We start from the raw sequence: 18,622 nt of genomic DNA, 5'->3' as shown, positions 1-18,622 counted from the left end.
AAATAGTTTAATATTATTTATCTAAGGTTGCTCAATGCATGTTATCATAAAAGATTTCTTTCGTAAAAATTTTTCATGGAAAATATGACGAACATATTTAAATTTCACTCAGAAGCCGAAAATATTGGAGTCTAACTAGCACAATTCTACACACTAAAAATTAACAATTTTCAGATTAATCGAATCAGGAAATGAACGAATAAGGCGTCGAAAGGATAACGACTAACACAAGACAAGTTTAATATAACGTTGGAAAAATGACTTGAGCTCAGATTGTGTGGCTTTAAGTTTTAAATTGTACAAGAAAACTTGGAAATAAATTTTCATTAGAAGCCAAAATCTTAACATGGCCAAAAACAAAATTAACTGAAATTTTTCCTTGATCAATAAGTACATTTCAAATGAAAACAAATTGATTTTAGTTAGTCAATAGCAACGGCCAAATATAAGCATATATATTGAAGACTAAGATAAGTCGACAAGACGTGCCCATCACAGTCTCGACGTCGTTAGATTCGCCCTAATTAGGTCCAGAAACTTGTCATAGGAAGTTATCAGGACGCAATTAAAAGCTGTAGCGCTGCTATTAAAAAATGACATGGATCGCAGCACCACTGCAGTTATTTAATTTTTCATTTGCATCTTTGGTGACTCGATAAAATCTTCTTTCATCTAGCTGGGATTCACATCACAGCTAATATCTGTAATCGCACAACAAATCGAACCTCGCTAAAACAACTTCAATCGACTCAGGTAACGGTAAAATATGGAAATATGACGAAAATGGAGGGGGGGGTAATTTTTTTGGTTTTTCGTGTCTGTTTGTCGTTCCGCCCGTCCTTTCAGCGTGACAAACCGGCTTGTGGGGCCTAAACGGTAAGAGATATACCTTTTTGACGTCCTAACTGCTTTTTTTCTTTTTTTCTCATTATGTAACAGATGGTTAAGAAGGCTTATACAATCTATGAAAGAGCTTTACCACCGTTTTGCTCTGGAGGTTGGTCATCAACACTTAGACGTCGGTGGACGCAAAGAACGGTTACAAAAGCTTTATACTTATGGGCGAATGAATAAACATAAACATAAACATATCGACATGAGGTTTGCGGCAAAGGTTAAAAGTGTGCAGTGGTAATGAAGATTTTTTTTGGTCAAATCCAACCCCCCATCCCTCCGTCCGCCACTTTGAACAACCCCAAAATACACTTTTCTGAATTATTCAGCCCCATCTGGCATGAATCGGGCTCAAATTCTGGTATGTTATAGCTGACCTAGGGCAGAGCTATAGTAAATTTCAGCTAGATAGCATAAGCATGCGCTTCATGTGTTTTTATCCACATTTTTTCAACTCGAGCATGTAATTCCTCGTATTTCAAACAAATTATATAACATCTCAAAACTGTATAGTCTCAGATTTTTATTATTTCTATGATAAATCACTTTTTGTTGATATTCTTCCGTGATAGAAAATATTTTCATATTTATGTGTATATATTAGAGCATATTGCTTGTCACATTATTCAAGATTGGCGATGCATAATTCTATACTTCACCAATGTTTCATAATAATAAAATTTGAAAATGTCAACCAGATATAGGACAGAACTAAAGTTAACCTAATCTATGTTGAGATCTTATAACGTGTGACATAGAGACGTGAAGAGGCGAGAAGAGAAGAGTGACAGGAAGAGTTTTTCAGCTGCGATAGGGGCTGATTGTGTGTGACATCGGACACGGAACAACAGTTGAAGAGTGAATGCAGAGTGAACAACTAATGGCGCTACACAAATAGGTGTCACAACATAAAAATTTACCACCTTTTCATCCGACAACTGCAGCAATTTAATGCACACTTATATATTTCACACAATGTCTAAATCACACATGTCTATTGTTCTTTAGCACCTAAAGAAGAACTAAATAAAATCTCCGAAGAGGTTGACTGAAAATGAGTTAAGAAAATTGCAATGAAGCATATGTTTCAGCTGGAACATTCAACAGTAAGTATATAGGCTGTCCTAACTTGCCATTTGAAGGCCTTTTTCGCGCTGTGCTGTGTTGGAACATTTGTAATTGGTGGAATTTATACACAGGATTGTATTAAGCTACACGGTAATTTAATAAGCTCCGAAAAGTTTAGAATTCTGGAAAATACATGTTAGCGGAACACCGACTTTTAAAAATGGTGCGATCTTGACTTAGGCATAAAATTGCTTCTAATTAAATTTTCATAAATTTGTACAATATTCGGTCCAAAAACAAAGATAATAATTTTTTGTTGGACTATTACGGATATTTGGTCGGATATCGAATATTCGGAATGGGTTAACATGACACTTCGCCCAGATGTGAAAATGCGAAATATCCACGGTAACTCAATTCTTCGGATTGTTTATAAAATGAGGAATGAACATATAATTTCACTTTCTTCGAAAAGGTTAAGAGTTAAGTTTACAATATTCACTGTAATTTACTGTTTTTTTTTATTAAGTTTGTGAATAAAAAGTAAGTTATACACCTTTTCAAGCATCCATCCCATATTCTGATCACCATACAAAAAGTTGGTGCTTTTTATATGGGGTTGAATGACCATTCATTTTGAACATTCGACGCAAATTTGCAGCGTTCTGATCAAAGTTCAAAGTTCGAAAAGTCATAGCGCAAGAATTGAAAGTCTGCATTATTTTTTCAACAAAAAAAAATCGCATTTTGCTATGAATTCGACAGTCTCTTCAGTTTACCGGTTGTTGAAAACCGCAAAAAACATTAACGCATGTGTTCTTTTGCACAATATTATGATTGATGAAAACGTCCCACTGCCAAATCCAATGCTTACCGATTAGGACATGTTTGGCTTGGAATACAACTATGAATTTCATTTTAATTATTTAGAACAGGAGAGAGTAGTCACAGAAAGGATTGTAAAAATTTTTGAATTATATTCACGCTTTTTATTGTCATTTCAATCATCAATCAATCATTAAAATAAACTTTTTAAATTCCTAAATTCATTAAATTAGATAAAATTTACAAATGATAAAAATAAATCTTGGTCTGCTTAGTTTCTGAAGAACCACCAACTTTATTCTCATCCTCTTCAGTCAGAATTGTTACGCTTCGGCCGCTCTTTGGTCCCTCTCGTTCCTTTCATCATGCTGTTTGAGTCTTTTTCATTTATTTCGTACATTATTTTCAGCATTAGGAACTCCTGAATGGATACGTCATAATACTTCTTTTTGTTCCGCATGTTTTGCTGTGGTTTAATCTCGGATTGTATAGAATTGTCATCATCAGCACTCAAGTTTCAATTTTCAACATACCAACCAGGATAGATAGTGCTTCAATTATGGTTACCGGGCTGGCAGAGTCTAATTGTCATAAATGCGCCATCTTTTACTTCTTATTATCTTTCGTTTTTAGACTTTTCTCTCTCGTAAACATTTTTCCAAAATATTTGGGGCGCCAGATGGAAATTAGTTTCTACAATTTCATTCGCAAGTCTTCAGTTTACATCTAAACAGTGTAAACCACCTTACAAATAATTTCTATCGATTTTTTACGGCCAGAAGCAACGTTTAAAAAAAAATTGGAAAAACATTTGAAAATGATCATTCATGTGTGCTAAGACAGTTAAGCACTTTGACTTTGTCATTCGAAATAAAATGACATTGAGCCTTTTTACGCCGGGCCAAGTTAAATGCTGGATTTATCATTAATGTAGCATTTCCCAATATTCGGCTTTATTTTAGTCCATGGCGTTGATAACGGGACACAAGCGCTTCGGCTCACTTCGGCCGGATTACACTGAAAGCGAATCATGTCGCAACCTGACGCGCAGTTGCGAATGCCGTTCAATGAGGATGTGTGTGAGAATTCGACAGCGCACACGCATGCGCAACCGCGCAGTTTGAGCCGACTTTTTAGTCCATGTCGGACTAGACTTGAGATAAATGCTGCATTTATTTTAAATCCGGCGCGGCGTAAAGAGGCTCAATGAGCCTCTTTACTCCGTCTCGTGAAATCCTGCATTAAAATTAATGCAGGGTTTAATTTGACAGGTTTGTGCGGAGAACTGTCAAATAAATGCTGCATCAATTTTAATCCAGCATTTAACGATTGCGGCATAAAGATGACCATTGTCATGTGTTTTCAAATTAGATTTAAAAACTTACAAAAGTAATTCCAATAGGACTCAACAACTGAGATTTATCTCAATGCAAAATGTCTGAAACGGGATTGTCAAAAAATTTGAATCTTACACAAAGTTTGCAATTATTCTGAAAATTAAAAAATGTAAGTAATTTTTTTTATATAAATTTTAGGCACTTTGTAACACAACATATTTGTTTGTATTTCTTGTTTATCTGTTATTACACACAAAAAATTCACATATTCCTTAGTTCTGTCCTATTAAATCCTCGCGATCGTCTCTGATGCTATCGATCTGGTTCTAATTGTGTTGTCGTGTAGTGGAATTGTGAGAGTATATCCACTTGTATCTTTCGCATCTTCTGCCACTCTGAAATTTTTTTGTTAGATAATACGTGTCTTGCATTTGTTGAAAGTTTTCCATCCCCATCTTTGTTCTTTTCTACCCTAATCTCATAAGATTATAGGGTGACAGGAAACGAATTTTTCTGGACAAAAAAAATAGCACAATTAGAAATACATAATATTCATCAATTCAACTGTAGAAAACACTTACGCAATAGTCGGATAAGGATGCACTATTTAGTTCCTGAAGAAGTACACGAAATATTTTTCTTTTGGAAAGCTGGATTTTTGTGAAAAAAGAACCATTCGCGATCACAGCACATTCTCTTTCGCCAGCTTTTGACAACTGTACTACCACTGAAGCAACAAAGATAAATAGACTTAAAATCTATTTTTCTTACTCGCGCCCATACAAAGATAGAACTGTGATGCGATGTTTGTGACGCTTATGATGCGACGTAAAATGGAATAGCAGTTTACAAAAGTTTGTAATATTTTTTTTTGAAAATGTCTGAATTTTTACCTATTGTATCTCTTTTTGCGACTTTTCGAAAAAAAATATAACCATCATTGCCAAACTGTTACTTTTTTATTTTTTCTGGCTAGTGAGAGATATCAGCAAATTCAATTGAATAGAAGTGTTGCATATAATGGAAAATTTTCAACATTCCAACACTAACATTTTCTTTATTAAGAAAAGTGTCGTCATATTTGTTTTCTCTGTCTTTAAAAACAGTTATGAGAAAAGATAATACACTCAGGAATGCGCTGGTAAAAACTGATTGTAATAACAAAAAGACAAATAAACATCCAAGAAGTATATCATAATATTGATATAGCAACGTCATAATTAACGAAAAATCACACAAAGCCAACATGCTATAAATTCAACTATAAATCCAAAAATTATAACGTTACATTAAATGTATTTGTCCTATCATCGATTAGGATAACTATAACACAACAAATGAGACTAAATGTATAAAAATTGTGGTGGAAACTCTGCATTTGCATGCAAAACAGTTAAAAGACTTGTCAAAACAGAAAGATAAAAATAAGGGGAATAGTAAAGCTTGGGCGAACTGACTTCGAGGCGTCGGTGGAGTGCGTTGATTTGGCACATGTGGGCTGGCGAGGGCGCCACTGTCGCCCTCCGGCTTCCCCCTACAGATTGACGTAGGTAGGCGCCTGTGGAGACGCCTGGGTAGCCCCACTGATCACCGCGCCCGCACCAAGAAGTTGTCCCGACGACGACGATCCAGACGACGTAGACGAGCTGGACGACGCCGAGGCCGCCACGCCGCTAACGCCTACGATAGTGCCACCTGCGCCTAATACTGGCAGTACCGGACTTCGCGTGAGAGAAATTAATAGTGAGTCTTAAGTGATGACACAGGCTACTGATAACAATCGAATAAGGACAATTGTTTCCTAGATATCTAACTAAATTACTCTAGCTGGATGAAAATCAATATTTCAAGACTTGGACTAAATATAAAGAAATATTACGATAGAAGAGGGGCTAATGTTTTTGTACGGACCTTCTAGCGCCTAAGTTGTAAAAGATATCGACATACGATTTGCAGTAAAAGTTCAAAGTATGTTGTAACTCAGAAAATAATATTGCCACATCTATTTCTTCCGCGTTATAAAAGAAACATTTTCTTTTTGTTACTTGCTTATCTCTTTAACATAAACAACACCAAATTTTATTATGTGATAACTGGCACGAAAACTTATTTAATGAACTTGAACATTAGGCTTTTGTTTTCAGGACACCAAGTTTGAAATAAAAAAAATTCCATAACTCTAGTTGTATTGAACCTAACGTATCGGCTTTCTGAAAAAATGTTGATGGAAATTTTTCCTACTCCTAAATAATAAATACATATTATTACTGCTATAGACGCTTGAGTTTTGAACGATTTTTTAATCGCTTTTAATAAAAATTTAGATCTGTCATTTTGAAAGATATTGTATACCTTCTATATAAGTCTTAAGAAATTGCAGCTATGGTCAAGTACTTTCAAACTAACTCTAACTTGCTAAGATTTGTGTTTTAGGACCGGAGATGTAGGGGGTCAAAAACCAAACTTTCACGAGAAGACATGGCGTGACGTCCTTTAATCGGTTTAGTTTGATTCAATCATTATTTGTCTATGACGTCATTTTGAATTCCGCCATTATGAATAAGTTTTTTATTTCTGTATATAGACTAATCTCTCATACATTCTGATAAGATTTCAGCAGAAATAAATTTGCATGGATTAAAGCATGTTGTAGTCTAAGTCAGGACGTCTCTGGTTTAATAGTTTCAAATTAATTAATAATGAAATAGGATTAAAGTTATGGTGGTCTAAAATTCTAATTTTGAATTTTCAAAACCTTTGTTTTATGTACTGGATTTATTGGAATGGCAAATATGGAAACTTTAACTTATTTTGACTTAGACGGTGTTTCGACAGTAATTTCCTCCATTATCAGGTGTCTATTACACGCCGAACAGACTGGGCTTTTAACATTGATTACACGAGCCCGGGACTTTTTTACGCCCTTGCGGGACCTTTTTTTCCCAAAATTCTTATTTCGGCCAATTTTTTCTCGGGAAGATCGCGGTAAACGATCAGATCAGCTTCACTTATTTAACGTTGCATAGGAATTTCCACCGTGAAAATTCTCATTTTCGTGAAAAACAAGTTTATACACTCAGCGGTGTGACAGAATGAAAAAAAGATTCGTCTGTGTACGATTCCTTTTTCAAGTGTCGTCACAGCTCGGGCGATTAGCACAGCCGCTCGGCACTCGTCGGACTGTTCTACTCTTGTGCCAATGTGTTTGAACGTCACTCCGAGGCCAATATTTTGGATATTGACAAGAAATGTTTAATTTTTCGTGAAATGTGTGAAGAATATTGCAGAGAAGTGAGAGTAGAAGATGGCTTCAGACAAGAAACAGCATCTTCTACGAAGGATTAGTGACTAGTAATTATGATATTTTCAGGGGAATTCTTTCAATATCTCATCTGAATATTGCAGAATCAGTGCACCTTCTGCACTTTCTGGACCAAAAGAGCCCCGGATAAAGATCAACGCGTTTCGAATGAATGTAATTCAATCTGATTCTCGACTCTAGATCTCGCTGATGCTCTTGCTAGCGTTTACTCGAAGATTTCACCATCCGCGGTATTACATACAGGACTTGCAATGTAATAAGTCACGAACTTTATATTTTCATCCCAATTATTAAAAAAAAAACATCATGTAACAACCGGCACCAAAAACTTCCACATAAAAAATTGCTTAGTAGTTTTGTACAATTTAAATTTTATAAAGAAATAAGAGAGATAAAAATACTGCATTAAATGTACTTTAAATTCGTGTTTTTTGCTATAACGGAGCATTAAATTGTTAATTTGAAATAATTTGTGTCGATTCCCGCGATACTTTGCTGTCTGCAAAGTATAACTGAGTATTTACCGATAGCGCCGCGTTTAGCATTAAAATCGGCGTTGTCTGTCTCACTGTAGCACAGAAACACAAAAGCGCAGAAGCGTTAGAGCAAATAAGGGGTCTTAAAGCGAGTGTCCTAAAGAGAAGTCTCCGCTCGAAAAAGTCCCTCGACTGTTATAAAGGTTGAGTCTGTTCGGCGTGTTAATGTGTATTTTAAAATTATTGTTAGTTATGTATCGCAACTTTTACGTCTAGAAGTGTTTACGTGTAGGTTAGGTGAATAAGTTGGTATTATTTTCTTGTTTACGTGAAACTGTATGTGGAATAAGAACACAATTGAATAAGACATATACTTAAGAAAAGTATAACTAGAGCCAAAATCTCTAATAAGGTAAGCCTTCCTTGCAGCCAGTGAAGAAGATGCGCTGAACAACGAGAATTTTGGATTGAAACAATTTTCCCGATCTCGTTTATTGATAGATCCAATTTTTTAATCTGAGATAAAAAAAAACGGATCTAATGTAATCCGGAGAGTGTACGCCGAGCCACAAGCAGTTCGGGCCACTTCGGCCGGATTTAACTGAAATTCAGCGTCTTTCCAACCCCGACTCTTAGTTACTAAGAAGAGTTTAATGAGGCAATGTGTAAATTTGAGAGTTAGTGCGCTTGAAAACATGGATTTGCGCATGCCGTTTAGTCTAAGGTTTTCTCCATGTCGGATCAATCAAAATCAAAATAAATCCTGCTTAAAAATTCCCGCCAATACGTGGCATAAACGATGCTGACAGAGAAATTCCACCTTGACGTCTTTTCGAGGAGAGTTTCCATCTCCAAACCCTCATAATTCAAAACTAATCATCAACTATACTGCTCTAAACATTATTAAAATTGTATAATAAAAATATAGTGTCAAATGCCATAACACAAAGGCATATTACTTAGTTATTTACTTAAGAGGGCATTACATCTTAGATTAGCAGTTTAGTCTCTTTGTCCTTTTGTGGGATACTATTGGGGATAGCATAATGGGCCCGTTTGATGACCTGGACGCTATAGGCGCATTACCATACGCCTCACTCACCATTGAATCTAATCAAACTATAAGTGGTTCTAACGCCCATCTTTATATATAGAGACCATAATTTTAAGGCAAATATCGTGTCTGCTAAGATTGTGAATATCTAAGTCACTTGAATCACTTTCGAGGGGTAGGGGCTAACTACCCTAAGTATTAAGACAGATTTTAATTTCATCTATGTGCAGAAAGGAAAGTTATGATTTTGGAATGAAGACTTCTAGTGCTCTTTTTTGTGAGAAACTGTAAATTCATTGGTACAGATAACCAATATGTATTTTTTTTATTTGCCACACAAAATATAAAGGTGCTTAGATTCCTATAAACTGAAATCTGTTGTAATTTTTAATAAAAATTGCCTAAAGTTCTGTGTAATACAACAAAATAGATTTTCGTCAAAATATACTAAGATATGCCTCAAGCATTTTGTTTTTAATCAAAATTCAGAGAATCAATATTAAATAAATTCTATGATAAGTTCAGGTTTTTTCTATAGAAAATAGGGCAGATTTAATGAACGACTGACGTTGTTACCTATTATCCTTATTCGATTGATTATTACATTAGTAGCGTTTGTATTTCGAAACGTGTGTCAGGATTTCCGTGTCGGTTTGTAAAAAAGAACTTGGAAATGGTAAAGGGCATATACATATATAATTTTCATACAATGAAGTATAATTGTCAACGTGGCCACATTATAGAAAAACAAGTAAAATGGAGTCGCAGTCAAATTATAACATGTTAGCTTCGTGTCCTTGTAGGTAGAAGGAAAAATAAATTTGGGTATGTGGTCGTCAATGTGGTCATACCTGCAAGGTTTGCACCACTGATTCTGTTGATCTAGTCCGAATCGAGCACGACACTTCTTCATGTTGTTACCTGTAGATAGGGGAAGATATATTGTTAGATCTGAGGGTGGTGAGCACGAAAGGATAGGCGTGGGAGGGTGTCAGCAGAATGTCACACTGGGTGGCGTTCAACATTTGTCTTCATTTGTTTCTATACCTCCGTCAGTGGCATCTTTGCGCTTCCTCTTCTTGCCACGCGACGAATTGGTACGTGAACTCCAGTCTGGATACATTTGCATGTGCAACTGACGCTCACGTCGCGCTAGCTCATAATATTTCGCCTGCTCGTCCCGTCCGAGTGCATGCCACTGTGTGTGTGTGCCGCCAGAGAAAGATTAATTTGTCAATGGAGCTACGAAATGGCATGTTTTTCAACTCAGTAATCTCTCTCAATTGATCAGCACAGGATAATTGTAATATTCGTCTGTATATTAATTGCATTGTTGCCATTTCACAATTGTCACGCCACGCGGGACTAAAAGAGGCCATTGAAATCGATTATAATCAAAATTCATTCTTCTTTAAACCTCACACTCCAGCACTACCATAACAGTGGATTTGAGCATGGAAAGGGATTAATACATGTATTACAAATAATTATTGAATTACACGATAATTGGTAGGATGGAGTGTACACTACAACTCTTTCTTGTGAGCCCTCGCGTACTTGGCCAATTACTCGCGTGCATAACGAAAAACAAAGTATTATGACTAAACCAAAGATGACATTAATGCCTTGAAGGCCCACGGCATGTTACGATCAAAAACGAATTTTAACAGAAAAAAGCAATAAGGAATTCACACATCCACCCCGAGTCCAATTTATATGTCCAACCGCACCATTGGCATTCTGCTTTCACCACTCTTTTGAAGAGAAACAGTGTGAAATGGAATAGGTCACACCGTATAACGTCTCTACACGACAAAGGTCACTGGAGATGACGTCATGGTGATCCCATGGAAAAGGTATTGTTTTTTGAGTTATGAGAGGTCTAACGGATCTCAGACATGATGGATAATTGATAAGGTAAAGAGGGAGGATAAAAGATAAAAAACATACAAGAAAATTACAGTAATAAAAGAATGATTAATACAGAAAAAAGTAGTATAAATTGACAAATATAATAGAAATAAAAAAATTCTTTAGAGATTTCTATCTTTGGCATATACCTCCCGAATCCGCGGGTGATCTATCTTTTTTGCGCTTTTTCTTTTTCGAACCGTAACCATAGTTGTCGCGTGCACTCCAACCCGGATATAATTCCATGTGCAATTGTCGCTCTTGTCGGGCTTTTTCATAGTACTTGCTCTGTTCATCTCGACTCAGTGAGTGCCACTAAAGGTTAAGGAAGGATGTGGACAAAAATATTAGTTAAGTAAATTTGATTGTGAACACTATCACACCTTTGAAACACCCTTTTCTGTCACTTTCTTCTCTGATTTTTTCGCAAATGATGTTTTATTATAAAATATCTTTATAAAAAGACATATTGGTTAAAGTAGCAAAAAAAAACAGACTACAGAACTCAAAGAAGAAAATAACAAAAATGAATGTCAATTTACACCGAAAATATTACATTATTATTCTCATCTGCTCTCTTTCAGTGTACAGGCGTCGACCGATGTAAAATAACAACAATTTTTCTGTGTTGTACAATAGTTCGGAAAACAATATATTGCTTTTTAACATAATAATCCTTATTTTTGGGCATATATCCACTAATCTGTGTGTCGAGCTCTTGAGAGAGAGAATGAGAGATTCTCATATCTTTGTGTCAACGACATTGACAGGGAATGATCATCTTTCAATATGAGAGGAAAATTCAGTTGAATAAACGGGCATACACAGAATCACGCACAACCATGATACGAAGACACACACAACATACACACGCACACACACACACACACATGTTTTAATTAAATAATACAACTGTTTCACAGAAGGGGTCAATATTCAACAAAATTTATGTCTCAAGCTTTCTTAGGCAAGAACTTACCCTTCGACCGAGAATTTGATTGATGGCAGCCGATTCTTTCAGTGTACATTCGGCCACTACTTTGGCACGCATCTCTTTCATGTATAGCATAAAAGCGTTGAGAGGTTTCTTGATGTGAGGCTTCTTTTTTTCATTAGCATCCTTTCCATCCGGTATGGCTGTGGCGCCACCGCCGGTGGCGCCACTTATTGAGCTTCCGCTACTACCTATATTTTTCTGATCCACTGACCTGTAATTAACATATTTTCTGTATGTTTAACAGGTAAAAAAATTGATTCAATGCTTTATTGTTTAACTCTGCATTCTTAAACCATATAATTTGATATGAATTAAAAAAAAAATATTATTAACCGATTATATTAATATTTTTACTGACATATGTAAATGTTTGTTGGTCTGGTATAAAAAAGGGGATTTGACAACATTTTGTCTCTTTTCCTGCCTTCGATGACCCAAACAGGAGCGTGAAGAGATAAATTCTTGAACGAAAACCTCCAGCTTACTTCTTCACGAGAATATTAGGAATAGCACAAGTGATAGGATAAAAAGACACAAGTAGATTGTCTTGCAATGCATAGGAGCTTAGATACATGAGAGACTTTCAGGGGAAGAACATTGTGCTTCTAAAGAGGATTAAATTCAATTTGCAGCATCATCTACTTCTATGTTAATATACTAGGCGGCCGTGGTGCAGTCGGTAAAGCGCACGATAGAGGACATCACGGCCGTGTGTTTGATCCTCATCACTTGCAAATGATCGAACACAACAGATGCGAAAAATATTAAGCCCTTCAATGGCAAATATAAAAAATTCCAGCCCAAATAAGGTTGCTGTTAAATGTTCCAACTGAAGTAGAAACTTCTGTGGAAGTGTATTTCGCATCTGTCCTTACTTACAGATGGGCACAATACTAGACTAGTGTCGCTTGTAAATAGCGATATCGTCGGCAAACACGCTCAAGGTCAAGCTCTGCTAGTCTGTGAATTTGACTGGCTGACTTGAATAGCCTTGCCTCTGAGTGGGAAAAATCAAAGGATAACGGGGGAGAGGGACGATATAATAACAATGAAAAATACACAAGACCAAAGCTGTACCGTCTGAAAATTAACCAAAAATCTGGATGACTGGTTAGCTTTGTGTCTTGGCCCTTAAGTGGGAATTGCTCCTGATGATGCATAAAGGGCCCGTAAGTTGGCCTGGATGCTGTGGTATATAAGAGTTATCTTACGCCACCCCCTCTTCTAATCTAATCTATGTTAATATACTACACCTCGGAGACAAGTCAGAATCTTTGTGACAGAAGAATCATAGTTATTTATGGTGAAAACACAGCATTTCTGTGCGACTCTACACACGAAGATAGTATCTCAATAGAGTAGGAAGGAAAATACACGATACGCGTGGTGAAAAAAGAGATGACGAAGTCGACCATATATCGGCAGACAAATGCTTTGTTTTCACCATTAGAGCAAATGATAGATCGGATTTATTTTTTGAGATCAGCCGGTTCTAACAAAATCGGAAAATTATATAAAAATGTATATACTAAGGGAACTGTGGTTTAATCGACAGTTTGAATATGCACATTTGCCGACAATATTCGAGAAATAAAACGGTTACGGAGAGATAGGCTTTTTTCTAGATACATTTGACAGTTTTTCTACCTTCTTTATATTTTACAGCTTTAGACTAGCGTCATTTGACAGCTTGGATGTACAGTGACTCCAAATCCAATAGCGCCACCCGAGGCTCTAAGACATATCGATGTGCCTCGAATTTTCACGTAAAGCTAGAAGTCTGAATTTTTCCACCAATCTTCCCTCGTCAATAAGGAATTACGATGCTTAGTTTCAAGACATTCAGCTAATCCCTTTTTCCTCTCACTCCACAGGTCAAGGAATCTTCCAAGCGCGAGATTTTAGCATTGCCAGATTATCAAAGTGATTATCAGAGCGCTTATCTGATTCGTCCGAACACTCTGGCAATTCGACGCAAACTCGAAAAATTCAAATGTTGCCTCAAGTGGCCCTATTTGAATTGGACGACTGTTCCCTACGAGTCACTGTATATCTCCATACAGTGTAGAAAATAAGGTGAAAAGTAACGGTTCGTTAGAGTGCATCAAGGAGCAGTGGCTCAAACAGTGATCGAATTCAACCCTCATATATCTCCATACATGGAGAACGAGGAAAATTGCTCCGAACAATTCTGGATATACAGACCAAAAAAGCGTCAGCATGCCCTACATCGCCTTAAACTTCGCATGCCCCCCCCCCCCCTCCCTTTGCTAGAGAAGTTTTCAGAAGACTCTCAATAAGAAGGCTACCGACGATAACTAGAGGCAATGGAAATGTCAACTAGAATTTCGGAAATCAGATCCTTTCATAAATGAAAGTGGCAGGTGGAGAAAAAAGGCACTTAGCCTCGACAGATCTGCGCTGAGAACCCTCACAGGATTTCTCACGAACAACTGTACATTAAATTCACACCTTCACAAAATGGAACTGACAACCAATGTTGTCAAGAATTCATCGAGGACAATATCCACATTCTCTTTTGATGCCCGGCACTACTGCAGCAGAAGCTAAGGCGCTTGAAATCCCTTAAACTCTTTCCCTAAGAGATATGCTATAATGAAGGCTAAAGAAATTCTGGCTTTCTCCTGCGCTATGGGGTTCGAGCTCAACCGTAGGGTTAGCTTTCTGGAATTGCGGTGCCCTAGGTCCCAGAAACTTTTCATCAATAAATAACAATAATGCATATAAACTCTCACAAATTTTCAGAGGTTCATATCAATATGAGATTGTTACAGCAACTCTCAAAATAAGTGAATTGCAGGTCTAGATGATTCAGAAGACCAAATATACTTTAGATGCAGCGGCCTCATAGTACAGTAGATAGCGCTTTCGCCTAGCGACACAGAGGACCCAGAATCAATTATCGTCGAATACTTTTGACGTCAAGGGATAAAAAAAAAACTAATGAATGGCTGACAGAAAAAAAGTCGCTATTGATTACCAACCGGAGAATGTACATCAGTAGACACATTTGCTTTGCAAAAATTAGTAATGCATTCAAGTGCTGAGTTGTTATATTATATGGTCAATAACAATCGGTAATCAGAAAAAATACGTAAAAAAGAAAATAGTATTATCAATAGCCCTCAATTATCAATGCATCTTGAATACATTGGAATAATACAAATGGAGAACTAAGAAGACATAATAATTTAAGAAAGTAATAGTAGACGATATCTGTTAATAACTGTATATTGGTTAAACTGAGATGGAGCAAAAGAGCACGATTCAGATAACGACAACAATGCACGGTCGGAATGGACCATCCACCTTGATAAATTCTTAACCTCATACTTTACAATGGAATATTGAACAAAGGTTGCGAATAAGTGCTTGGATCTATCCAAGCACTTCAATAGATTGAAACAAGTATCTGGAATTGTTCATGAGAACAGGAGGTGACTTGCCCATGGTGCGCTCGCTCTCCCCATCGCAGAGTCGCACGCGACTCAGCGACTTAACGGAGGATAACGCGCGATCAAGGAGAGCATTCATGAGCGCACCATTACATGCACTATCACTTGCGTAATGCAGTGATATCAGCGGGCATTGGCCTGAACAGCTGGAGAACTTCCAGTTCAAGGTCAGCTGCTCTGGACACTGGACCACAAGTCCACTACACCACTGGAGTACAAGTGCACTCGTGAAACAATTTTTGGGCAGCAATGAGCCCAATTTTGTCGTCCAATTTTATTCTTTGTTCGTTCCTGTGAAGTTTTCGTATTAGTTTAGTAGTTAAGTTAGAGGCGCGTAAGATAGTTAAGTGAGGATCGTTGCTATGCGGGAGGATAAAATAGAAATGAAAAATACATTTAAGGAATTAAGGGGAAGCCAAATTGTGCGTTTGAGTGAACTGTAAGGAGATGAGGACGCCGTGATTTCGCGCCAACTCGCCGAAGAGACCCAGAGTGGAATTGCCCCAGTAATCTGTAGCTCATGAGAAAGATTTTTTTTTTAATCCTTTTCCCCAGATCTGCTAATAGGGTGACTTTCCATCTCCTTCACAGGTGCGTAAATTGATTGTTTGGCTGTTTCGGGGAGATTCGCGAGACACCTTGCTCTGCCGCTGAATTAATAGGAATTTATTCTCTCATATCAAGGTAGGAGAGCCTTCCGAAGCCCAGAAGGTGAACCGAAGGGGCGACAGTATAGAGAATATCATAGAGAATATTTCTTCTTCACACAAAAGTTGATGACGACAGAAACTTTACAAGCTGGGGGAAGTCCAGTGGATTGAACAGAAAAAAAATATTTTGAAAAGTTATGGAAGTTTTCTTTTAATTTGATAAGATTGCGGATGGTGACTTGAGAGCGATTGTATCGAGAAACTGAAAATCCACAAAGTTTCCAACAAAGAATTCAAGGAATAGAACACGTGAGGAAAGTCAAGAGATAAAAAAATAGATTAAAACATAGACATAAAGGGTTCAGAAAACCTAGGTGTCTGAATAAGTCCTTCGCTACATGCAATAAGCATAATTCTGCAAACTCTAATCAAGTTAATATGAGTTTTAGATGCAAACAAATGAAAATGATTTACTTCTTCTATTATTTCAAACTCTTGTTTTATGAAAAAAAAAAATGAATTAGATGATATAATTTAAACTAAGGTGATGTGTATAAAAAAAATTTAATTTTCATTGAATAATATGGATTCGGTGATACCGAAATATAAAACACTACTTTATTGAACGGGTAGTGATAGCTATTTTAGTATATTACAATCTGAAAAATTTAATTTGAGTTAAATATATAAAACATAAAAGAAATACCCAAAATAGAGCTTTGATACAATTTATCTACATTGATGAAGTCAAAAGTATATAGATAAATCGATGAATATTTGAAATAATAGTCATTGATATATAAGAACTAAATTTAACTGAAAAAAATTGAAAGATAATGATGACCTCGAATCGTCGTATGCGCCGAGGAGACCTGATGTTTGTGCTCTTTTGTCTAAGTTATTGTTGTCACTCAAGTGGCGTTGCAGCTGCATTTTGAAGTAATACTCAGAAACTATGTTCTGCTCCAATAACTTGTTGATGATTGTAAGTAGGTTGCTGGTTGCGATCTTATTTGTCAGCATATTTGTATGTATGAGATTACTGAGTGCATCATGTTGTTCTACTCGTCCCGCAACAACATATTGCAATAAGTGCAGGTAAGCGGCTGGCAACGATTCCTCAGAAATCGAGGTGCCTCCTTCGTCGGCGGTTGATGGTGTAACCACGGCTACTGGGCGTTTTTTAATACTTAAATTCAATGGTTCACTGTTACCAGGTGGCTCCATTGCACAATACTACTACGAAAGAGGTCGTCACACGCCCAAGGACTTTACTGACAATTGTCTGACACTTGTCATATACAGTGACCTGCTGCGCATCAATTCGTTGTATGCTCAACACTTTAACGCTCAAAGTATCTTAGTTATACAACTGTGTACGATATTCAGATGTACACAATAATAGGAATATCAGCACAAATAAAGATAAAGTAAAAAAAAAAATTATAAGGTTTCAGACGAGCCCAAGATATAGCAAAAAAAACCAAGTCATAATGCATCTAAAATCAAAACTTTAAACTTCGAAAATCGAATATCTACGACCACGTAAACAATTAAATCACGTAAAATCATCTGAAATGGACTCAGGGAGACTTATTATGATGAAACGTTACGCAAAAAGGAGGGTCACTTTATCGAATCTCTTTGTCGTTCCGTCCGTCATCACATATGAGCTTGAAGAGCCTAGACAGTATAAAAGTATGCAGTGCAAATCGTATTATAATATCAAATCCAACCCCCACCCCTGCGACCGCCATTTTGAACACGCATAAAACACATTTCCCTAGTTTACTCTACCCTATGGCATGGATCGGCCCTAAATTCTAGTATGTTATAGCTGATCTCAAGACATTTCCAACGGTACTCAAACGGTAGAGGCTAATACCTCTGAAGCGATGATATGGAAGGTCAAATTTTTCACCCACATAGATCTATATCTCCATTGTTTACCAACCACAACCATAAAATCTGGAAAGCGGAGCAGATGTCGCGGATTTTAAAGCAGATAGTGCCACGCGGATTTTATCATCACAATACATAAGAAAAATTACCGTTTGGATTGTAAAAACCCCAGCGGGGCCCCTATTATGCTAACTCACATCACCCGAGTGATGCGAAAAAGGAGCTTTATCGCTCATCACTCGATTCTACAAATTTTTCGGGCGCTCGCCGAGCGATCGGACGATGCCAAAGCTGTGACAAAATCATCACGCGCAGCTCACTGAGTGATCCAAGCGTTTGAACTTATTTAAAATGCATTTTCTTTAATAAAAGCACATGATTTCTTCAAAATATGTTCTGAAATGGATTGAGAAGACTCTATTCTAGATTATCCACAGTTTTCGAGGAAATTTTTTTGCGTATTTAATTCGCTATTTGTTATTTTAATATCAATTGATATTATGATTGAAGTATTACAACTATAATATTTGAACAGTTAGATCTCATTGAGCCTCTTTACGCCGCGCCGGATTTAAAATAAATGCAGCATTTATCTCAAGTCTAGTCCGACATGGACTAAAAAGTCGGCTCAAACTGCGCGGTTGCGCATGCGTGTGCGCTGTCGAATTCTCACACACATCCTCATTGAACGGCATTAGCAACTGCGCGTC

General features: G+C 36.9%; 1 protein-coding gene across 4 annotated transcripts in view; it reads right to left on the bottom strand.

The window, feature by feature from the left end:
- LOC132257080 (protein pangolin, isoforms A/H/I/S) overlaps window positions 1-18,622 on the bottom strand; it is a 58,267-nt gene that overhangs the window by 7,974 nt on the left and 31,671 nt on the right. The window contains exons 7-10 of one of the 4 annotated variants that reach the window (XR_009468238.1): window positions 11,867-12,095; window positions 11,037-11,202; window positions 9,828-9,897; window positions 5,582-5,845 (exon numbers count right to left, since the gene is read on the bottom strand). Coding sequence is in view for 2 of the 4 variants with exons in the window: in XM_059753807.1 (XP_059609790.1) it covers window positions 9,828-9,897; window positions 11,037-11,202; window positions 11,867-12,095 (465 nt within the window). In the remaining 2 variants the exon portion in view is untranslated. Of the gene's footprint in view, window positions 1-5,581; window positions 5,846-9,827; window positions 9,898-10,023; window positions 10,175-11,036; window positions 11,203-11,866; window positions 12,096-18,622 lie in introns of all 4 variants that reach the window. The other 3 variants (XR_009468239.1, XM_059753808.1, XM_059753807.1) reach the window with 3 other exon arrangements.

The sequence above is a fragment of the Phlebotomus argentipes genome, unplaced genomic scaffold, assembly GCF_947086385.1.
Source record: "Phlebotomus argentipes unplaced genomic scaffold, Phlebotomus argentipes genome assembly contig_75, whole genome shotgun sequence".
NCBI classification, from domain to species: Eukaryota; Metazoa; Arthropoda; class Insecta; order Diptera; family Psychodidae; genus Phlebotomus; species Phlebotomus argentipes.
The sequence above is the reverse complement of the archived record's forward strand: the minus strand, read 5'-3'. Positions and strand labels throughout refer to the sequence as shown.